Below are 24194 nucleotides of genomic sequence, written 5' to 3' on the forward strand. Positions count from 1 at the left end.
GCACTACTACTACTACTACTGTTACTACTGCAGTACTACTACTACTGTTACTACTGCAGTACTACTACCATTGTTTCTACTGCAGTACTACTACTACTACTGTTACTACTGCAGTACAACTACTACTACTGTTACTACTGCAGTACTACTACCACTGTTACTACTGCAGTACTGCTACTACTGTTACTACTGCAGTACTACTACCATTGTTACTACTGTTACTACTGCAGTACTACTACCACTGTTACTACTGAAGTACTACTACCACTGTTACTATTGCAGTACTACTACTACTGTTACTACTGCAGTACTACTACCACTGTTACTACTGCAGTACTACTACCACTGCTACTACTGCAGTACTACTACCACTGTTACTACTGAAGTACTACTACCACTGTTACTATTGCAGTACTACTACTACTGTTACTACTGCAGTACTACTACCACTGTTACTACTGCAGTACTACTACCACTGTTACTACTGCAGTACTACTACCATTACTACTGCAGTACTACTACTGTTACTGCTGCAGTACTACTACCGTTACTACTGCGCGGGGTGTAATACTGCAGTACTCTGTGGAGGGTGTAATACTGCAGTACTCTGTGGAGGGTGTAATACTGCAGTACTTTGTGGTGTGTAATACTGCTGTAGGGGACCCATGTGTCCCAAAAAGATAATTGAAAGATAATACCTTTTCACAGCTCAACACAGTTGCAGAAATCAAAGCATAGTGTTGGGTGTAAAGGAATGACCCCCCACGGAGAGGACACTGTCTTCACCGGAGCCCTTCCTCCTGAATCTGATAAGAGACATTCCTCAGGACTTCGTTTCTTAATAACTATATTTCACATCTAAACCAACTTGATGCTGACCGTGTGATCTAAACTTGTGACTAAATCATGTTTTAGTTTCGTTTGCCACAAGAACTGGTTTGAAGTGTGTTCATGTCGTACTTAATGTACTTTCTCATGACCTGCTATTGATGTGTGTTTGTTGACAATGTTGTGTATTTTATTATGGTCACATGTCATTTTTGCTGGTTTGAGTTAAATTTGCCCAAACTGAGAATAAGTTTGACCAAGCGTTAAAGCCACTCCCACTAGGCCACGCCTCCCAGGTCAATAAAAGAGCAGACTCAGCTCTGCTTCCTTCTCTTCTTTCGCCGGCACGTGACCTGCCAGGACGACACACCGGGTCGGGGACCCCCGCAGGGGCCCCTCCCCCACCAGGGAGGCTGCATTGTCTCCCAAACTCGGCTTTCACCAAACAACCCGAACATCTTCATCAAAAAAATGCACAATTCAACGGACCCTGGACTCATCAAACTCTTCGAATGCTAAACCTGCTCAAGCATCAGCGCCCGGACAGCTCCAAGGACGCAAAGGACTCTGAGAACGCAAAGACGTGGGAGGCCTCGCTCCACACCTTCCTTGACACGTGAGACCTGAGAGTGGCTGATTACAGAGTGGCATTTAAAGACCTTGAATTATTCCCTAAAACCAATCAAAACCTAATTCTTAATACCAGCATTTCTTCTAACTAAGTTGAGCCCAGGCACCGCCTGTGTAACCAAATGTGTCATTAATTGATTTTATATCTTTGTTTATTAAACCACACAAAACCATCCTGGTTTATAGAGCCTTTGTATTGATCTTTATAGAATTATAATTGTCGGTCAATGAATCGTGTACTCCCCTTTAGAGAATGAGACTGAGTAGATGTTAATGTTTTGCTGAACAAGCTTCAGATGGTGCCCTTTTAAATATAAATATGAACATTAACTACCTAAAGTGCTACACGTGTTGTCCACGATGAAATGGCTAGTCCAAGAGAATATACATTCCATCTTGGTACAAATGTGTGAGCAAGAAACGAGTATAATTACCCTACACTGCAGTACTTTGTGGTGGTCCAAAAATAAAACCAAGAAACGTAATATCAATAAAACTTTTGCTCATATTTATTAATAAAAGAAAAGGATCATTTGGATGGCCATAAAAATACTTTTTCACTGTGACTTTAAAAATATCTGAAAATATATATACAACAGAACAAACAGAACAGTTCCGAGCATAAATAAAGTTAAACCTTTGCACTCTTTTAGAACTCTCCTTTGTTAAAACCATGATGTATAATTACACAAAACACAAAAGAAAGTAATAATGAGGAAAAACCCGTCATAGTAACTACTTAACAAACAGTATTAGCTCCTGTTTTCCCGTCACGCTGCTGGTTTGGTGTCACTCTTTGAAGGTCGTTCCTCTCGCTTCATCTCTTCCTGGTGTGTGGTTTCATATTCGATGATACAACGATGCCCGGGACGGTGACATATACTGCTTTTACTGTAAGGGGTGGAATTTACAGGGGCTAAAACGGTAGAAAAAGCCGCGCTGAAGTGGCACAACGGCAGATCTGGAAAGACCAATATTCCCCAGAAACTAAGAAGGCAACATCTGACAGTATGAAGACTCCATGGGCTCTTCAGACTCTTCTCTTCTGCGGCGTTCTCTCACTCGTCAAATGTAAGTGCCAATTTTTGAACGTACTTTAGAGTCATCAAGTCTTAGCTGTCGTTAAGTGTCAAAAACCCAGACGTTCATTTTCAAAAAGTATTAAAACAGGCCATAGTTTAATCTTTCAATGTGTAAATCTGATGAGTTTTGGCTCTTATTTACAGTGTGGTTGCTAAGTAACAGGTATGGACTTTCGTCATCTGCTGCTCACGTAAAACGATCAACTTTACCGTAATATGTACTTGGGATTTTTAAGTATATTTCAGCTACAGAAGTGGCCTAATACTGTGAATGAAAACACAGAGAGACGTTTTTATTTATTTTTTATTCACCTTTATTTAACCGATAAAGAAACCCATTGAGACCGAGGCCTCTTTCACAAGGATGACCCAAAGACAGGACCAGACAGGACACAATGAGACTTGCCTTTGGGCCGCTGTTGCCATGATACGATACGATACATGTCCTGGTTCTTATTATCCAACGCCCTTAATATCAGAATACAATGTCTTATGAATCAGTTTAACGCAGCGGTGGCAGGTAAACGATAGCCAATTGTAATGAATTAATGTTGTTAAAAAGCATCACAAGAATCTCTTTGTATTGATAATTGCCACAACACGTTGCACCGCGACCACCGCGACACGTTGCATCGCAACGTTGAATCCATCGCATCGCGACACGTCGCACTGCGACGCGTCGCATACACAATTTTTTTTAAAAACTTTTTATTAAGAATATGAGTTTTTTTTTAAAGAACTGTTCTATTAAGAGTTTTTTTTTTAAGTTTTCTATAAGTTATCTGTTCTTTTAGTTCTGTACCTACTCTGTGTTGCGACACTGGAATTTCCCCATCGTGGGACAAATAAAGGCTTATCTCATCTTGTTTTATAATGGTTCTTCCCCCGTCTCTATAATGGTTCTTCTTCTGTCTCTATCATGGTTCTTCTCCTGTCTCTTCTTCTGTCTCTATCATGGTTCTTCTTCTATCTCTATCATGGTTCTTCTTCTGGTTCTTCTTCCGTCTCTATCATGGTTCTTCTTCTGGTTCTTCTTCCGTCTCTATCATGGTCCTTCATCTGTCTCTATCATGGTCCTTCTTCTGTCTCTATCATGGTCCTTCTTCTGGTTCTTCTTCCGTCTCTATCATGGTCCTTCATCTGTCTCTATCATGGTTCTTCTTCTGTCTCTATCATGGTCCTTCTTCTGTCTCTATAATGGCCCTTCTTCTGTCTCTATCATGGTTCTTCTCCTGGTTCTTCTTCTGTCTCTATCATGGTTTTTCTTCTGGTTCTTCTTCTGTCTCTATAATGTTTTTTCTTCTGGTTCTGAAAGTACCGACTCGTGTGCGGGTAAGAGATCATCCGGAGTGTGGCCTTTTGTCTGGGGATGTCCGCCTGAAAGTGCCACGCCCAATGACTGAAAAGAAAAGCGGGATTAGACATCGTTCGGTGTCGGAGGACGGTGACAAATCCGGACGCCTTGAACGCACGACTCGCTCGGTTCTTATCGGCGCCTCACACCTGAAAACGAGGCCCTTTCGCGGAGCACGTGGGCAAGTTGCGTAAGCGCCCGGCCCGATTCGTGTCACCGCGTCAGCTCTGGTGATAAAGTGCGTATCGGGTTTCGCTCTTCTCGAAGCCCCTGCTCGGATCGTTGTCATCGTCTGGGCCTTTTGCCAGGGACAGAGGGGCCCCTGCCACTTTGTACACTAAACGCTTTTCATGTTCCATAAGGTCCTGGGTGAAAGAGTGAAACCCACACCGGTGAAGGAGTGCGGGGCAGGGAGTGGGAACGAGCGGGGCAAAAGGGAAACCCGGGGTTTAAAATGCACGGTATGTCAAAGAAATATAAAATAAGTCTTCTGAAGAATGAACGGACGTCTTTACTGGTCCCGGGGGGATTTCTTTTCAAACTCGCCATTGTATTTGTCAAAAACAAAGCTGTGCCAAATGTTTCAATATCATTCAATGTATTCTGCTCAAACACAATGAACATAGTCTTTGATGGTTTGGTCATTACAGGTGATTTCAATGTGCATGTTGATAATATTTGCGACAGAAACGCTAAAGAGCTTGATGCTGTCCTTGAAACCTTCAGTCTTACTCAGCATGTGAGAGGCCCCACCCACAGCAAAGGACACACTCTAGATCTCATAATTACAAAGGGGGTAAATATTTCAAATGTCAATGTGGTCGCTCTGTCTGATCATTTCTGTGTCTTCTTTGACCTGTCTGTTTCTCCCAAACCACCGGCTAGTCCTGCAGTTGTTCGGAGGAGACACATAAATGATGGGTTTATGGAAATGATAAACTTTGAAAATGTCTTGTGTTCTAATGTAAATGATTTGTTGAACTCTGTTACATCTAGTGTTTTGAATGTTCTGGACACCATCGCCCCTATGAAGGCTAAAATGGTTAAAAATAAGCAGAAGGCGCCATGGGGAAATGATGATTCGGTCAGGGCACAGAAAAGGGAGTGCCGCAGGGCCGAAAGGAAATGGCGCAAGTCAAAGCTCCAGGTTCAAAAAGAGATTTACAAAGAGAAGCTGAACATGTACAACCTAATCTTATGTAGAACTAGGGAAAGATATTTCTCTGAAATAATTGGAAGCTGCAGTAACAACTTGCGTGTCCTGTTTGCCACAGTAAACAGATTAACAAACCCTCCAGCTCAGCTGCTGTTAGAACTCATTTCCACATCCAAGTGTAATGAGTTTGCATTATTTTTTAATGACAAAGTTCGAGGCATTAAAAATGCTATAAATCCCACAATGCAAAAAATTACCCTAAAACCACCAAGACACTTAGAGCTAACTCACTTTGCACCAGTAACTGACAAAACTGTCCATGAGATCGTCACCAGTCTGAGTTCATCTACATGCTGCCTCGATGTGTTACCCACCAGATTTCTAAAGTCTGTGCTGAACAGTTTGTTAGCACCATTCACTCACATAGTTAACATGTCGCTTCAATCTGGAACATTCCCAATGTCTTTGAAAACTGCGGTCATAAAGCCTCTCCTAAAGAAGAGCAGTCTTGATGCCGCAGTACTGAGTCATTACCGGCCCATTTCTAATCTGCCATTTTGGGGCAAAGTCCTTGAAAAGGTTGTTTACCAACAGCTCACAGATTTCCTCTTAATAAACAACTCATTTGATGTTTTTCAGTCAGGTTTTAGACCTCATCACAGCACTGAGACTGCTCTTGTCAAGGTGACAAATGACATCCGCCTGAACACTGACACGGGCAAAGCCTCAGTCTTAATTCTGTTAGATCTGAGTGCTGCTTTCGACACCGTCGATCATGGGATCCTCTTACAGAGACTAGAGGACTGGGTGGGCATCACTGGCACTGCCCTAAACTGGCTAAGTCCTATCTGGAAGACAGGAAGTACTTTGATGAAATTGGTAACTGTGTCAGACTCAGACCACATGACCCTGACCTGTGGAGTGTCCCAAGGGTCAGTCCTGGGTCCCCTTCTGTTCAACCTCTACATGCTGCCGTTATGTCAGTTGATACGCAGTGAAAATGTGTCCTATCACAATTATGCAGACGACACTCAGATCTATGTTTCACTGTCGGCAGGTGACTATGGACCAGTGGATTCACTCTGTCACTGCATCCAACGGATCAGTTTGTGGATGCAAAACAACTTTCTTCAGCTGAACTCAGACAAGACTGAAATCATCGTTTTTGGCCCACAGAAACAAAGAGAAAGTGTTAGCGGTCACCTCCAGAGTCTCGCTCTAAAACCTACAAACCAAGTTAGAAATCTGGGGGTAATAATGGACTCAGACTTGAACTTTAATAGCCACGTCAAATCAATAACATCAGCAGCGTTTTACCATCTAAAAAACATTGCCAAAATCAAAAATATAGTGTCAAAACCAGATTTAGAGAGACTTATCCATGCGTTTGTCTCCAGTAGATTAGACTACTGTAACGACCTGCTCACTGGCCTCTCCAAACGAGCTGTAAAACAGGTGTAGTACATCCAGAACGCTGCTGCTCGGGTCCTGACCAGAACCAGGAAGTACCATCACATTAGTCCTGTTCTCAGGTCTCTGCACTGGCTCCTGTGGCTCAGAGAATATACTTTAAAGCAGCTCTGCTTGTGTACAAGTCTCTCCATGGACTAGCACCAAAGTACATCTTGGATATGTTAGTGCCATATGAACCATCTCGGACTCTGAGGACCTCAGGGACCGGCCTCCTGCTGGTGCCAGAGTCAGGACTAAACATGGGGAATCTGCGTTTCAGTTTTATGCAGCTAAAATCTGGAACAGTCTTCCTGAAGATGTGAGACAGGCTTCTACTCTGACAATGTTCAAATCTAAGCTAAAAACAATTTTGTTTAGCTGCGCATATGACTGAAAGGATTTTATTTGCACTCTTCTCTTTTATGTGATTTCATTAGTTTAGACAATCAGTTGGACTGATTTAAAAGGGAGTTGGACTCCAAAACACGTTGGACATGTAATAGTACGTACAATCAGTTGGACTGATTTAAAAAAGAGTTGGACTCCGAAACACGTTGGACATGTAATAGTACGTACAATCAGTTGGACTGATTTAAAAAGGAGTTGGACTCCGAAAACACGTTACCTTTTGTGGCTAGGTGTTTTTTATTTTTTTTTATTTTGTTAATTTTATCGTGTTTCTGTAATTTCTTTGTGATTTTAATGCATTTTTCCTGCTGTGTGAAGCACTTTGAATTGCCTTGTGTATGAAATGTGCTCTACAAATAAACTTGCCTTGCCTTGCCTTGCCTTTTGGCTGTAGACCTCCTGTGATGGACGGATGCACACCAACATCAGACTGACTTTTTTGGCTAGGTTATGTTAGACAGGTTATGTTTTAGTGTGGAAAGGGGGATGAGAAAAGGGAGGGCATGCAGCAAACTGTCAGAGCTGGGATTAAAATGCAAGGAGCCTGGCATAAGTGCCGCCTTAACCACTCAGCCACCGGGCAGCACCAGTCTGACTTTTGTTTGACTTTGTCTGACTTAGTGCCTACGCGTCTCTCCTATGGTTCTTCTTCTGTCTCTCTAATGGTTCTTCTTCTGTAGCTATAATGCTTCTTCTTCTGTCTTTATTATGGTTCTTCTTCCATCTCTATCGTGGTTCTTCTTCCGTCTCTATCGTGGTTCTTCTTCCGTCTCTATCGTGGTTCTTCTTCCGTCTCTCTCATGGTTCTTCTTCCGTCTCTATCATGGTTCTTCTTCCGTCTGTATCATGGTTCTTCTTCCGTCTCTCTCATGGTTCTTCTTCCGTCTCTATCGTGGTTCTTCTTCCGTCTCTATTGTGGTTCTCCTTCCGTCTCTATCATGGTTCCTCTTCCGTCTCTCTCATGGTTGTTCTTCCGTCTCTATCATGGTTCTTCTTCCGTCTCTCTCATGGCTCTTCTTCCATCTCTATCGTGGTTCCTCTTCCGTCTCTTTCATGGTTCTTCTTCCATCTCTATCATGGTTCCTCTTCCGTCTCTCTCATGGTTGTTCTTCCGTCTCAATCATGGTTCTTCTTCCGTCTCTCTCATGGTTCCTCTTCCGTCTCTATCGTGGTTCTTCTTCCGTCTCTATCATGGTTCCTCTTCCGTCTCTCTCATGGTTCTACTTCCGTCTCTATAATGGTTCTTCTTCCGTCTCTGTCATTGTTCTTCTTCTGGTTCTTCAGGTGTTCCTCTAGCTCCACGTCTGGACCGGGGTTTGCGTATTGTGGGTGGATCTCTGGCCGTCCCTCACTCCGTCTCTATCGTGGTTCTTCTTCCGTCTTTATCATGGTTCCTCTTCCGTCTCTATCATGGTTCTTGTTCTTCTCTACCATGGTTCTTCTTCCGTCTCTATCGTGTTTCTTGTTCTTCTCTATCATGGTTCTTCTTCCGTCTCTATCGTGGTTCTTCTTCCGTCTCTATCATGGTTCTTCTTCCGACTTTCTCATGGTTTTTCTTCCGTCTCTATCATGGTTCCTCTTCCGTCTCTCTCATGGTTGTTCTTCCGTATCTATCATGGTTCTTCTTCCGTCTCTCTCGTGGTTCCTCTTCCGTCTCTATCATGGTTCTTCTTCTTCTCCAGGTGTTCCTCTGGCTCCACGTCTGGACCGGGGCTTGCGTATCGTGGGAGGATCTCTGGCGGTCCCTCACTCCGTCTCTCTCATGGTTCTTCTTCCGTCTCTTTCATGGTTCCTCTTCCGTCTCTCTCATGGTTCCTCTTGCGTCTCTATCATGGTTCTTCTTCTTCTCCAGGTGTTCCTCTGGCTCCACGTCTAAACCGGGGCTTGCGTATCGTGGGAGGATCTCTGGCGGTTCCTCACTCCGTCTCTCACATCGTGTCACTCCAGAACATCAGGGGGCTGCACTTCTGTGGAGGAGCGCTCATCCACGAGTCCTGGGTGCTCACGGCCGCTCACTGCAACCAGGGGTAAAAAGAAACATCTCTCTTTGGAATATTTATATCATTTTGAATACATTATTGTCCTCGTTAATACATAATGCAAATGTGAAACGTTTATTTGTGATCTTTATAACAGTGATTCAGTTTCTGCAAATGATCAAATCCACGTTGAGCCAAATATCGCTTCATTTACGTCTGTTGAATATGAGATGTTGAATAGAAATTCTTTATCTTATGTGTTCGAGAGGCAAATGGAAAAGTACCGGTCCAGATGTGTCGTCATGGTGATTTTGTTGCTTGTTGTAAAGCTCCTCCCACGATCAGCTGACCTCGACGCTGCAGTTTTCAGTATCATGTCTTTTACTTTGTGTTTTTCTCAAAGAATGTGAAGCAGACAAAATGTTAGAATGTTCATTTCACTTAAAACAGGTAAATGTATATTGTACATAATATAGTCAGATAGTTTCATGTGCACAACGACAGCGTGCTATGTAATGTGAGAACTTACTTGGTCACAAAAATCACATATCTAAAATATAATCATATATATATATATATATATATATATATATATATATATATATATAATATATATATATAAACATCCATGCATGAAAATGACAGTATCAGCAGTTATTATTTATTTACTCAATGAACTTAGAGTATTCTTACTATTTTCAATATATTTCCTGTTTGTTGTCTAAACCAGGTCTAAAACAGGTCTAAACCAGGTCTAAACCAGAGCTAAAACATGTTTAAAACAGGTCTAAAACGTATCTAAACCAGGACTAAAACGGGTCTGAACCAGGTGTAAAACAGGTCCAAACCAGGACTAAAACATGTCTAAACCAGGACTAAAACATGTTTAAAACAGGTCTAAAACGCATCTAAACCAGGACTAAAACGGGTCTGAACCAGGTGTAAAACAGGTCCAAACCAGGACTAAAACATGTCTAAACCAGGACTAAACCAGGACTAAACCAGGACTAAAACATGTCTAAACCAGGACTAAACCAGGACTAAAACATGTCTAAACCAGGACTAAACCAGGACTAAACCAGGTCTAAACCAGGACTAAACCAGGTCTAAACCAGGACTAAAACATGTCTAAACCAGGTCTAAACCAGGTCTAAAACAGGTCTAAAAGAGGTCTTGACCAAGACTAAAACATGTATAAACCAGGTCTAAACCAGGTCTGAACCAGGTCTGAACCAGGTCTAAACGTCTAAACTAGGACTGTCTGGCTCCAGCGCTGCAGAGACCACACGTGAAGACTCATTAAAGGCCTGTATCTAGTGAAAGTACTTTAGTGAAAGTACATCTAGTGAAAGTACATCTAGTGAAAGTACATCTAGTGAAAGTACATCTAGTGAAAGTACATCTAGTGAAAGTACATCTAGTGAAAGTACATTTAATGAAAGTACATCTAGTGAAAGTACATCTAGTGAAAGTACATCTAGTGAAAGTACATTTAATGAAAGTACATCTAGTTAAAGTACATCTAGTTAAAGTACATTTAGTGAAAGTACATTTAGTGGAAGTACATTTAGTGAAAGTACATTTAGTGAAAGTACATTTAGTGAGAGTACATTTAGTGAAAGTACATTAAAAGTACATTTAGTGAGAGTACATTTAGTGAAAGTACATTAAAAGTACATTTAGTGAGAGTACATTTAGTCTTTACAGAATTATAATCTACAGATGTATTTAGATTTCTTATGAGTTGTCCAAAGGCTCTGACTCTTCTTTGACTCTTCTCTGACCCTTCTCTGACCCTTCCTTCTCTGACCCTTCTCTGACCCTTCCTTCTCTGACCCTTCTCTGACTCTTCACTGACCCTTCCTTCTTTGACCCTTCACTGACCCTTCTCTGACCCTTCCTTCTCTGACCCTTCTCTGACTCTTCTCTGACCCTTCCTTCTCTGACCCTTCACTGACCCTTATATGACCCTTCCTTCTCTCACTCTTCTCTGACCCTTTTCTGACCCTTCTCTGACCCTTCCTTCACTGACCCTTCTCTGACCCTTCCTTCTCTTACCCCTCTCTGACCCTTCTCTGACCCTTCCTTCTCTGACCCTTCCTTCTCTGACTCTCCTCTGACTCTTCTCCGACCCTTCTCTGACCCTTCCTTCTCTGACCTATCACTGACCCTTCTCTGACCCGTGTTCAGTCTGCACCACATCATGGCGGGGGAGAACCTTCTGAATGAGCTGGAGGGGCCTGAGCTCCAAGTCTTCCCAGTCAGACTCGTGCCTCATCCGGACTACGACAACGTAACCCACGACAACGACATCATGCTCATCAAGGTGCGAAGTAGTTCACCTTTGACCTGAAGGTTTTTGTGCTTTTACTTCCCCTTTATGACATTAATGTTTCAAAGTATCTGTTTTCGAGACGTGTACAGTGTCATTCGCTATTGTACTTTTTAAATACATTATCAAACCCATGATGACTGAAGGCTTTTAGATACAGAATATTTCAAATAAACTATAAAAAATTATGAAAATCTAAAACATTTTTATTCATTTTTGACCTTTAGATCTAATTATGCTTCTGTATTTGTTATAAAAAAGTATATTTTCGCACATGTTTTGGAGTATGTTTAGTCGCAGGTGGCACAGAGATTAACACTCTCACCTCACAGCAAGAGGGTCCCGAGTTCCAGTATTTTCCCCCCACCACAACATGCGCAATAATCAGACTCAATAAATACAATAAAATAGCCCAGAAAATGATAACAAATTTCAAAATGAGACAACCATTTTCTTCTTCTCTTCTTTTTTAAATATATGTGTATGCAGTATTTTTTTTTTTAACCTTAAAACTTGAAACTTGGTGTATGTTTAGTCGCAGGTGGCACAGAGATTAACACTCTCACCTTACAGTAAGAGGGTCCTGAGTTTGTGTGGAGCAGATTCCCCCCACCACTAAAATATGTGCAATAATTATAATAAAAAAATTCATTAAAATAGCTCAGAAAATTAAGATAAGATAAGCCTTTATTTGTCCCACAATGGGGAAATGCCAGGGTTTGCAACACAGAGTAGGTACAGAAGTAAACAACAAAGAACAGATAACTTAAAAAAACTTTAAAAAACACTCTTAATAGAAAAGCTCTTATGTTTAAAAATAAAGAAAAATGTTGTCAAATTTCAAAATAAGACGACCTTTTTTGGCCTTGAAACTTTTCAAATACATCCTGTGAGGTGCATCCTTCTGGACTGGTCAGGGAGCTTCAAAGCCACTGTCTGCTCTCCCTCGTTACAGCTCTCGAGGCCTCTGCCCCTGAGCCGCGTGGTGTCCCTGGTGCCGCTCCCTAGACCTGGCTCGGTCCTGCGTGAGGGCCAGCTGTGCGAGGTGTCCGGATGGGGCTTCACGTCTTATGAGTCCGAGCAGGGCGCTTCTCCCGCCCTGCGCACGGTCCAAGTGTCGGCGATCTCGTCCGCACGATGCAACAGCAGTCGCTCCTTCAACGGCTCCATCACCCGAAACATGATCTGTGCCGGCTCCAGGGACGGAGGGAAGGACGCCTGCGAGGTAAAGAACTCACTGGGTCTGAACCAGGACTGGACCAGGTCTGGACCAGGTCTGGACAAGGTCTAAACCAGGACTGGACCAGGACTAAACCAGGTCTGAACCAGGTCTGGACCAGGTCTGAACGAGGACTGGACCAGGTCTAAACCAGGACTGGACCAGGTCTGGACCTGGTCTAAACCAGGACTGGACCAGGTCTGGAACAGGTCTGAACCAGGTCTAAACCAGATCTAAACCAGGACTGGACCAGGTCTGGACCAGGTCTAAACCAGGACTGGACCAGGTCTGGACCAGGTCTAAACCAGGACTGGACCAGGTCTGGACCTGGTCTAAACCAGGACTGGACCAGGTCTGGAACAGGTCTGAACCAGGTCTAAACCAGATCTAAACGAGGACTGGACCAGGACTAAACCAGGTCTGAACCAGGACTGGACCAGGTCTAAACCAGGACTGGACCAGGTCTAAACCAGGACTGGACCAGGACTGGACCAGGACTAAACCAGGACTATACCAGGACTAAACCAGGACTAAACCATTGACTATACCAGGACTATACCAGGACTAAACCAGGACTAAACCAGGACTAAACCAGGACTATACCAGGACTATACCAGGACTATACCAGGACTATACCCTCCTCTCCTTCTCCTTCTCCTCCTTCTCCTTCTCCTCCTTCTCCTTCATTCCTTCTCTCCTTCTCTCCTTCTCTCCACTCCTCCTTCTTCTCTCCTTCTCCTTCTCTCCTTCCCTCCTTCTCCCTCTCTCCTTCTCTTCTTCGCCTTCTCTCCTTCTCATCCTCTCCTCCTTCTCCTTCTCCTCCTCTCCTCCTTCTCCTCTTCTCTTCTCCTCCTCTCCTCCTTCTCCTCCTTCTCCTTCTCCTTCCACACAATGACACGCAGCTTGGGTGACGAGTATTCAATTTCGATCAGATCCTGACAATGGCCTGGATCATATTCACAGCAACGCGGCGACGATACGGCACAAATATGTCTGAAGACGCTCTTGAAAGTCCACTAAATGGAAGACCTCATCGTGCCGAACAACAAAATGTATTGAAATATTGCGTTGGCGGCGATCCCAAAGCGCAGACATATTGTGAAAGCAGCTCTTAGGGTTGAAAAAGAGACCGCTGAGTCCTGTTGAGCATCCAGGAAGTGCGCCGTCAGCATGTCAGGGATGAGGAATTCTGCTCTTTAAAAGTTATTATCACAACACTACTGACCTATATTGGAGCCACGTTGGCGTTGGCCTTTGCTAGGGTCAATACGCATCCGTCAGCTAATGTATCGGTCAAGTCAGGAGCTGTGGGATGTGCCCAATGTTTCTAGCGTGATGGAAGAACCTGGAGGAAATAATGACAAATTAAAAGGCGACTGATCCAACGGGTAACGTAGAACTGGACCATTTGTCTGGGACAGGCTCTCAAAAAGCCTTTTTCGACTAACGACAATCGCGCTTCTGGAGTTGAACAGCGGTGCCACTTTCTGAGACAGAGTGAATGTGAATAGTGACTTTATGAACCATAAACCGGTTCAGCAAATCAATCTGACGGCTGTGAACTTTGTTATTTAAACTTAAACTATGTCTGCTGCGTACAACTGTGTGAGTGACTGGTTCCTTGATTTTTAAAGCGCTTTGAGTGTCTTTAAGGTAGAAAAGTGCAATATAAATCTGACCTTTTTTGTTTCGTTTTAGCTCTGGGCTCTGAAAGCGGTGAAACACGCACATATAAACTCATTACAGGGGAATAAGTAGGAGGCGTGTTTGAGACGGTACTGGGTGAAAGCTAAAATGAGTGAAAGATTAATTGTGTAATGTTTTGTGTCCAGAGAGAGAGAGAGAGAGAGAGAGAGAGAGAGAGAGAGAGAGAGAGAGGGTCTTTGAATGGCCCTCGACTCACAGTGAAGGTGAAGAGCGGCTCTGGGTCTGAATTGTGTTTGTTTATCCAGTAAACAGATCTGTTTGTGCCGTTTGTGCAGTGTTTGTCCAGTGCGTGTCCAGTGTTTGAACAGTGTTTATCCAGTGTTTGTGCAGTGTTTATCCAGTGTTTGTCCAGTGTTTGTGCAGTGTTTGTGCAGTGTTTATCCAGTGTTTGTCCAGTGTTTGTCCAGTGTTTGTGCAGTGTTTGTCCAGTGTTTGTGCCGTTTGTGCAGTGTTTGTCCAGTGCGTGTCCAGTGTTTATCCAGTGTTTGTGCAGTGTTTGTGCAGTGTTTATCCAGTGTTTATCCAGTGTTTGTGCAGTGTTTGTCCAGTGTGTGTCCAGTGTTTGTACAGTGTTTATCCAGTGTTTGTGCAGTGTTTATCCAGTGTTTGTCCAGTGTTTGTGCAGTGTTTGTCCAGTGTTTGTGCAGTGTTTGTGCAGTGTTTATCCAGTGTTTGTCCAGTGTTTGTCCAGTGTTTGTGCAGTGTTTGTCCAGTGTTTGTGCAGTGTTTATCCAGTGTTTGTCCAGTGTTTGTCCAGTGTTTGTGCAGTGTTTGTCCAGTGTTTGTGCAGTGTTTGTCCAGTGTTTGTCCAGTGTTTGTCCAGTGTTTGTGCAGTGTTTGTGCAGTGTTTGTGCTGTGTTTGTGCAGTGTTTGTCCAGTGTTTGTCCAGTGTTTGTGCAGTATTTGTGCAGTGTTTGTGCAGTGTTTATCCAGTGTTTGTCCAGTGTTTGTCCAGTGTTTGTGCAGTGTTTGTCCAGTGTTTGTGCAGTGTTTGTGCAGTGTTTGTCCAGTGTTTGTCCAGGGTTTGTGCAGTGTTTGTGCAGTGTTTGTGCTGTGTTTGTGCAGTGTTTGTCCAGTGTTTGTCCAGTGTTTGTGCAGTATTTGTGCAGTGTTTGTCCAGTGTTTGTCCAGTGTTTGTCCAGTGTTGGTGCAGTGTTTATCCAGTGTTTGTGCTGTGTTTGTCCAGTGTTTGTCCAGTGTTTGTGCAGTGTTTATCCAGTGTTTGTCCAGTGTTTGTGCGGTGTTTGTCCAGTGTTTGTCCAGTGTTTGTCCAGTGTTGGTGCAGTGTTTGTCCAGTGTTTGTGCGGTGTTTGTCTAGTGTTTGTCCAGTGTTTGTCCAGTGTTGGTGCAGTGTTTATCCAGTGTTTGTCCAGTGTTTGTGCAGTGTTTGTCAAGTGTTTGTCCAGTGTTTGTGCAGTATTTGTGCAGTGTTTGTCCAGTGTTTGTGCAGTGTTTGTCCAGTGTTTGTCCAGTGTTTGTCCAGTGTTTGTGCAGTGTTTATCCAGTGTTTGTCCAGTGTTTGTCCAGTGTTTGTGCAGTGTTTGTGCAGTGTTTATCCAGTGTTTGTCCAGTGTTTGTCCAGTGTTTGTGCAGTGTTTGTCCAGTGTTTGTGCAGTGTTTGTGCAGTGTTTGTGCAGTGTGTGTCCAGTGTTTGTGCAGTGTTTGTCCAGTGTTTGTCCAGTGTTTGTCCAGTGTTTGTCCAGTGTTTGTCCAGTGTTTGTCCAGTGTTTGTGCAGTGTTTGTGCAGCGTATCAAAGGGAGAAATATCACGCTCTTGTTTTGGAGTTTACTCTTGAGGTTTGTCTCTTTTTGAGGTCATTTTGACTTGTTTTGATGATAGATAATTTCCTTATTTAATATTTCTCTAAAAACATTGGTTATTTGATGCTTTTCTGTCTCTCATCACTTCTATATCACGACTTCATTATTATCAGCAGAATCCAGTAGTTTGTCTGTTATTGTCTCGAGAGCTGCAACGATTCATCACCTATAAATAAAAAAAATTGATTGTAGTTGTGTTTTAATTGTCGTAATTGTTATCTGGACTTGACAGATTGTAAAACTTATGCGAAAAGGCTTTTCTTAAATTAAAAAGACAATGTAGAGGTTTGGATCATTGTCTTGGACTTGTCTTGGACGTGGACTGGACTTGGTCTTGTCTTGGACTGGACTTGGACTGGACTTGGACTTGGACTGGACTTGGACTGGACTTGTCTTGGACTGGACTTGGACTTGTCTTGGACTTGGACTGGACTTAGACTTGTCTTGGACTGGACTTAAACTTGTCTTGGACTGGACTTGGACTGGACTTGGACTTGTCTTGGACTGGACTTGGACTGGACTTAGACTTGTCTTAGATTGGACTTAGACTTGTCTTGGACTGGACTTGGACTGGACTTAGACTTGTCTTGGACTCGATGCTAAATCCTTGAGCCGTACTTGAGACCCTCAATCCAAATCTTAGTTCCACCTCTGAGACAGCAGCATGATCAGATAAAAAAAGCCTTAATTCACTAGATTTGAACTTTGATTTCTTTAATACTGTATTTAAAAAGTCTCAATGTTCGACAGAAGTAATGGTTTGGCCAGTCGACTTCTAAAGTTGTAAGTTGTCGTTAGTTACTGTTGCCGAGGCCTTGTTCGTCATTTACCACAATGACTAGGAAAGTACCCAGTCGTCTGCTCAGCTCTGCCGAGGATCACATGTCTGTAACAGGTCAAACTCATTCAGGCTCTGCTGGGAATGCGGTCAGTAGATCTTCCTCGCACGGGCGGAGGGGCCGGGCGGAGGCGCCGGAGGCGGAGCAATGGACCGACATGACCATTGTTATTTCAAAACACTGTTATTCAAGTGCAAGAAGGAGGAACTTTAACGATAATGGTTTCTAAATATAAACGTTCTGAAATGATTGTGACAAACATGTAACTAAAGCAAAGAGGGCAAGTGGGCTGCAGGGGGCAGCAGAGAGAGCAGCTGTAATTAGTATTGACAGGGTACAAAGTCAGAATTAGAAAAACATGAACACTTTTCCTTCAGTATTAGATTCTGCTCCTCAGGGGGACTCGGGTGGTCCTCTGGTGTGCACAGCTCTTTGGTCTGGTCTCAGTATTAGACTGACCTCTTCTCTGCTCCTCAGGGGGACTCGGGTGGTCCTCTGGTGTGCCCGGCTCTTTGGTCTGGTCTCAGTATTAGACTGACCTCTTCTCTGCTCCTCAGGGGGACTCGGGTGGTCCTCTGGTGTGCACAGCTCTTTGGTCTGGTCTCAGTATTAGACTGACCTCTTCTCTGCTCCTCAGGGGGACTCGGGTGGTCCTCTGGTGTGCCCGGCTCTTTGGTCTGGTCTCAGTATTAAACTGACCTCTTCTCTGCTCCTCAGGGGGACTCGGGTGGTCCTCTGGTGTGCACAGCTCTTTGGTCTGGTCTCAGTATTAGACTGACCTCTTCTCTGCTCCTCAGGGGGACTCGGGTGGTCCTCTGGTGTGCCCGGCTCTTTGGTCTGGTCTCAGTATTAGACTGACTTCCTCTCTGCTCCTCAGGGGGACTCGGGTGGTCCTCTGGTGTGCCGCTCCCAGCTCTTCGGTCTGGTTTCGTGGGGCCGGTCGTGTGGTCAGGCCAGGTTTCCCGGGGTCTACACTAATGTCTCCAGATACAGACAATGGATTGAACTGACCATCGCCTCGTCCCACCCGCCCTGCACCGGACCCACGCACCAGTGAAGCCCACACAGTGTTCAAACAAGACGTCGAGGTGCCTGACGTCTCCATGGAGATGTTAATGCTTTTCCTGGATGTTCCACAGTTTGACTTATTTATACCTGGGATTTTTTAAATTATTATTATTGTGTTTTGTCACTCCAAAACGGAACATGCATCCTCACTGTGAGCGGGTTCACCTCTCCGCAGATCTGGCCTGTAGCTCGGCCTGGTGCAGAGACGTTTAATGCCATATTGTGGAACATTCCTGGCAAAGCAATAACATTTAAGGTTGTATATATCGTTCTAAACCCGTGTTGTAATGTTGTTTCCTCGCCCTGTGTACGTCAGAGTAAAGAAAGACTGAATTACCGTATTTTCCGGTCTATAAGTCGCACCTTTTTTGAAAGTTTTGGCCGGGGTTCGACTTATACTTATATTTACACTTATATACTTATACTTATACTCCAGTGCGACTTATGTGATATTATTTGTTATTTTTACAACCGCATTTCATACTCCAGTGCGACTTATATATGTTTTTTTTTTCTCTATTATGCATTTTTTGGCTGGTGCAACTTATACTCTGGAAAATACGGTATGTATATTAGTGATTTTAAAGTGTTTTTTTTAAACTTCTGTCATTTTCAAAAAGCAGTGAATGAACAGCAAGTTTTTTTTCTGTGAACTAAACTAATTTCGATTTGTTTGTGAGGTGCAACATTACGACAGCGGGACCTTTAACGCAAATGAAACTTGTATTAATTTTTTGTTCATTAAAAGTATTTTTTCTATATTGCATTGACCGCTCGACATATCATGCAAAATAATTTATTTTTGAAACATGCTTTTTCATATACTGTGATGTGTGTAACTTGTTCTGTGTAGATGTGTGTGTGTGTGTGTGTGTGTGTGTGTGTGTGTGTGTTTTATAAATACGATCTCCGTAAATCGAATAAAGTTTGTGCCTGATAATAACAGATGTTGTGATGTCGATTTATTACAAAAGACAAAAACGTGATATTTTCGTTTTGGCGTTTTAGTTGAAGTTCAAGCTGAAGATCATAAAACAGATGATTTGGGACGAGACTCGGATCACAACAGTCATTCTTTCTGTTGTTTGTTTACACCTGCTGTTGCTGTTGTTTGTTGTTTACCTGGGCGTGTCCATTGCACAAGCCTCTCTTCTGTTGTGCATTCTCTCTCCGGCTCCTCCCACAGAGAAACCCGAGACACGCCCCCTCAGGCTCCACACGTCAGAGCCCTTCAGATGAGACGTATTATTCTGAAAAGCATTTAACGTTAGATCAAGATCTGAGAAGCGATAACTCTGACGATACTTCCAGACACAAGGGCATTTTGGTTTGTACCTCTAAAGTCTAATATAACGCTCATGCTTTAGAAGAGTGCAAGAAAGTCCCCGATTTGATTCCCGGATGAGACTTTTGGAGTTTGCATGTTCTCCACATAAACTCTTGTGTAACTGACTTTGATTTCTCGCGATTCTGACCATCAGCAGGGCGCTTTGAGGAGAGTAAACATCCTGGAGACAAAAGTCGTCACTGCAGGAGGAAATATCTCTCTCTTTGACCTGGAAAACACCCATTGAAACCGAGATCTCTTTATTCAAGGGGAAATATCCAAGGTCAGAACCCTTTGTTTGAAATCTGAATCAAAGTGAAACGTTCATAAACAGATTTCATAAAGACCAAAAACTGTACATACTTGAGGAAATGTAAACTGCCACAGCTTGACATAAGGTCAACACGTTCAGGTCAACAGATTTAGAAGCACAAGCACTGAGAGATGGAGTATTGTTAAAATGAAATATGTTTAAAAAAAAACTAGTCCATTTTGTGTTCCGAGAAGAAGAACCAGCTTGTTTTCCGAGCGCAGTCCAAACTCCTGATGAATGTGAGCGCAGACAGATCTGAGCAAGTGTTTCTACTGATTGGATTAGGATTTTTGTAAGCGCTCCATCTACTGGCAGCAGAGGGAATCACCAATTCATTCAAAAGCTAGCCTGCCCGGCCCGACATGCCCTTCGAAGTGTTACAAAAATGAACTGAATTGAATTGTAAGCACGCAGTTGTAATTTAACACGAGTCTAGTGATGATTTATGGACTCAAAAACAGACAATTTGAAACTGAGTGTTTTCTGAGGCTCTGAGGATGAGGACTTCCAAACAGATTCATGAAACAAGCGTGAATGAAGCTAAAAAACACAACTCCAGGTGCATTTCTGACGAGGGAACAACGTTATAATATGTTTAAAAGCTTAATAATGTTTGCATAATGTGTCCTTTAATGGGCCTTTCCTCATTAAATCAGTGACAAAACTTGATTTAGTTTAACCTGATACTTTACTTTAGTAACTAGACCCTAAAACTCACCATAAACAATAATCTACACTTTGACAGTATTCATTTTTGCTGCTTCCATGTTCTTCTTTCAAGATCAGCCTCACATACATTTATTTTAGTAGGATGTAATAAATAGAATTGCAATTTGAACGGTCTGATGTTAGTGTTGTAATCTCTGTCCCATGGGGTCTTATTGTGCAAATCCTGCTGACATGGTCTTCTCTCAAAGTATTATATTATTTTTTATGTCCAATTTGTACCTAAAGATATTGTTTTTCATTTAATCCATTTGCATCCACAGATTCATGTAGATTCAACAAAGACATAAAGCTCAGGCCTTAAAGTAAAACCGACACTAAACTTTATCTTCTTGGATTGTTCAAGTATTATTCTAGTTTTAACTCTAAAATAAATCCCTCTGTCATTTTGTTTTAATTGTTTATATATAAGATAAAGCCAGACATTTAAACCTGGCTCTATCATTTAATAAATGTATGAATAACGTGACGAAAAACCTGTAATAAATGTTTTTAATGTGTGATTAATCCACAGAGGAGGTTTCAAATGATATCTATATCACCTGCAGTGTTTTGCCTTAAAAGAAACTGCAAATCTTATCCAAAATTTGAAGTCTTCATTTATTCAAAAAAAAGAAAAAAAACTCAGTTTTGAATATTTCTCACACATTTTTTAGGGTTTTATTTTTTTAACACCATTTTGTACACATATTATATTGTTACGTAACAGTGTAGTTAAGAGATTTGGAGTAGCATTTTTGTTGGACTAGAATATATTTTTAGTAAATCTTAAGCCTTTGATCAGTATTATAATTGTTTTCATATATTTTCTGGATCCCCGGAGTAGTTAGAAGAAATGTCTGGGGGGAGGGAAGTCTGGGAGTCCCTGCTTTGACTGCTGCCCCCGCGACCCAGCCCTAGAAGAAGATGAATGGATATTTTGTCAATTTAAAAACATATTTCAAAAGAAACACAAGAAACAGATCATGACCAGAGAGAAAATTAAATAAAAAATAAAGAAAAATATATTAACATTACATAAATTTAGTCTCTCAAATGTGTCCATTTCTAAATTAAATCACTAAATTATTAATTCTAATGTCCGTCACAAGGTCAGTCCAGTCCTTGACCATTGGTGAAGTCTGTATCAACCATTTTTTTGTGATTTCCTTTTTTCCTTCCGCCAAATGTACAGTCCAAAAGTATCCATTCACTGTGTCTGTGGCAGGAGTTTTGCGGCCCAAATAAATAGTCCTAAAGTTCAGAGGGCCGACGTTGTTACAGTGCAACAGGCCAGTCCCAGGACAAGTGGGACTGTCCCGTGCATTTCCCTGTGAATAATGAGCACTTTGTCATGAAAACCGTGACACATTTTTGACAATCATTTCAAAACGGTGCTTTTTGTTGTTGCATCTAGACATTTTCCCGAACCCTTCAGCTCCGACTCGTACCCTACATATGACGTGCCGACACACAAACCTCTGAGATCCATCCTCATGGTCCCTTTGAGTCTGAGCTGCTCCGCTGGGACCGGGCGCGGCTCAGGCTGAACCCTTCTTTCTCTGTAGTCCTCGGTGTATGAAAGCTCCTCTTACCTCTCCCCTTTCAACCCATTGTCCCTCGGCATCTCAGTACGTCAAGTCTGCTGAGAATCTGCCGTCTACTTCTCCAAAACCTCATGATTTGTGTATATGTTTTGAAAGATGATAGAGGCTTTTTTCCCCTCTGTAAACATCATACAAGTCCACGGCAAAAGACGAGGATTAGCGGGAACAAAAAGGGAAAAGAGGACCCCGCTTCGGTTACAACGTGCGAGGCGTCCGAGTGAGAGTTTCGGGGTTGGTTTATCAAAAAGGACAGGACGTTTCGATCTTTCTGACATGCAAGGTTTTTTTTATTTTTATTTTGTCAAAGTGTAGCATTCTGTTCAATGTGCAGCTTTTAAACACAGACTGAAGAATCACCTGCATTTTAGAATATGTTTGTAGATGTTTATTTCGGTTTTTATTCAGAATAAGCAGGATGTTGTTATCTTAGTCAATAAATACATTTAAAAAACTTTAGATGATTTTATTGCACTATAAATGTGTAGTGTCCTTGCTGCAATTGGGCTTACATCTCCGCAAACCTGACTTGTACTTGTCTTGAGGAGCCTTCACCTGCTTGTTTCCGTGGAAATGTTGTTCCTTCAGTTATATTACTCCACAGTTAGGCATAAAACACATCTATCTGCATGGAGAATGTTCCAAAGTATGTGATTTTAACTTTCTATTTCCATGGAATTATGCCAGTGACTTCCAGAAAGTTACATATTGTACCTTTAAACCGTTACAGTCTTTGGGATTTGCTGGTAGACTCCGTCCCGCGCTCGTCCCGTTCCCCTGGGGTCTTTCTGAATGCACTTTTATAGAAAACGATGCACCAAAAGTCCAAGGAAACCTAACGTTATACAATCTAAAGTATATGATTTGACCAACAATGTGCTATGAACTTACAATAGTTCAAGCAGTGTATTCTCCTTCTCATCGCAGCACCTTTAGTCACCTTTAGTCACACAAAGCTGGCGTCTGAGCAGAGTCCAGGCTTCGTCACATCTGATTCTGAACGCTGGGCACGAGGAGCTGTTCCAAAACTCACTGTTATTGACGCCATGTTGCATTTTCTCTCCATTCCTATCTCTCTTTCTCTCCAGCAGCACAACAACCCACAGCAGCGAGAGGCGAAATGAACAAACCAGAAGCTCACGTTTGTTGTCCGTCTCTAATTATCATCTCCGTGGAGACAAGCAGATGGTGGCTCCTCCTTCAGAAAAGTTACTTACTGCACCTTTAAACAGTTAGTGCTGAGGTATGTTTGACACCAGTTACCCTGCAGTCGGTGGGTGAATGCTTAGCTCACTGTGGAGTCAAATCTTTGTGTGGCATGACTTTTCTTGACGAGTGATTAATGCAGTTTATTATGGCTGCAATTTTTTAAAGAAAAGTCTTCCTTAAAGGTTCCATATTTGCCTGTATTTCTGCTCTAACGCCCGGTTCACACTGACCTCTTAGGGTCAGGTCACCCGATTCTTCCCGTGACCAGCTCCGCGGTCAGTGTGAGTGAGAGTCATGTGTACACAAGGCACACAAGGACATTTAGGATCGTATTTGGTGAAACATTCATCACATAGTACTTTTTAAATAGTACACATCTCTAGAATCAGCTCACCCGAAAATGAATCTCCTCCCCCCGTTTCAAAGGATAAAAGCAAATAAACGTGTGGATGAAATAAAAACTACATTTGGAGTTGTTTTGAGGTACAACAAACTCTAATAGACCAATAAAAGCGCACAAAAGTCCATTTAGCATAACATGGGCCCTTTAAAGGGAAGAATTTGTATTTTAAATTGCAAAAACCTTTCCGTGTCGCCCAAACACGAGGCAAACATGTAAAAGAAAATATACATATAATGCACTGATAACAATTAATGCAGATTTATTCTTCATTCCAAACACATTGGACATGATGGACACGTTTTTGACATTATAATTTGGTGTTTCTAAAGCAGAATGAGCCTCTCTCAGTGGCTACAAAAAGAGATTTAAAAGAAAACAGCAATTATCTTGGCTCATATGCTAATTATTTACTCTCTGTGTCAAACCAAGACATCTAACTCTGATGGATTGGCTGAGTTGAAATATTTCCCACTTTTTCCGCGCGCGCGTTCCCTTTGCAGTGAAAACGCTGCCCTCTTCTGGCCGCACGCGCTCTAATAATTCTTTCCCCAAACCAGTATCACGCCACATCTTCATCCCAACAACAGCCCGTTACTCTGATCAAACCGCGGCACCGCACATTCCCGCGCGTTCCCCATTCACGCGCCGTCTCTCGAGCTCAGGAGTCGCCGCTTGTTGCCCGGAGAGAGGCGCGCGCGCAAAGACGGAAGATCCCGGGACGCGTCTGTGTCCGCGCGTGCCGTCCTGTGCGCGCGCGT

General features: G+C 42.7%; 2 protein-coding genes across 2 annotated transcripts in view; one reads left to right on the forward strand and one right to left on the reverse strand.

The window, feature by feature from the left end:
- The window catches only part of znf740a (zinc finger protein 740a), a 141628-nt gene that overhangs the window by 3307 nt on the left and 114127 nt on the right, over nucleotides 1-24194 (reverse strand). The window lies entirely within an intron of this gene.
- LOC140366275 (trypsin-like) lies at nucleotides 1341-17899 on the forward strand. Its single transcript, XM_072452941.1, has 6 exons — nucleotides 1341-1444; nucleotides 7384-7499; nucleotides 8763-8937; nucleotides 11080-11215; nucleotides 12177-12446; nucleotides 17685-17899. The coding sequence occupies exons 1-6, from the start codon at nucleotides 1341-1343 to the stop codon at nucleotides 17862-17864; spliced, it is 981 nt and encodes a 326-aa protein (XP_072309042.1). The 3' UTR covers nucleotides 17865-17899.

This window comes from Eucyclogobius newberryi, unplaced genomic scaffold (genome assembly GCF_026437365.1).
Source record: "Eucyclogobius newberryi isolate DKJ021-1_F unplaced genomic scaffold, fEucNew1.0.hap1 SCAF_19, whole genome shotgun sequence".
In the NCBI taxonomy this organism is placed as follows: Eukaryota; Metazoa; Chordata; class Actinopteri; order Gobiiformes; family Gobiidae; genus Eucyclogobius; species Eucyclogobius newberryi.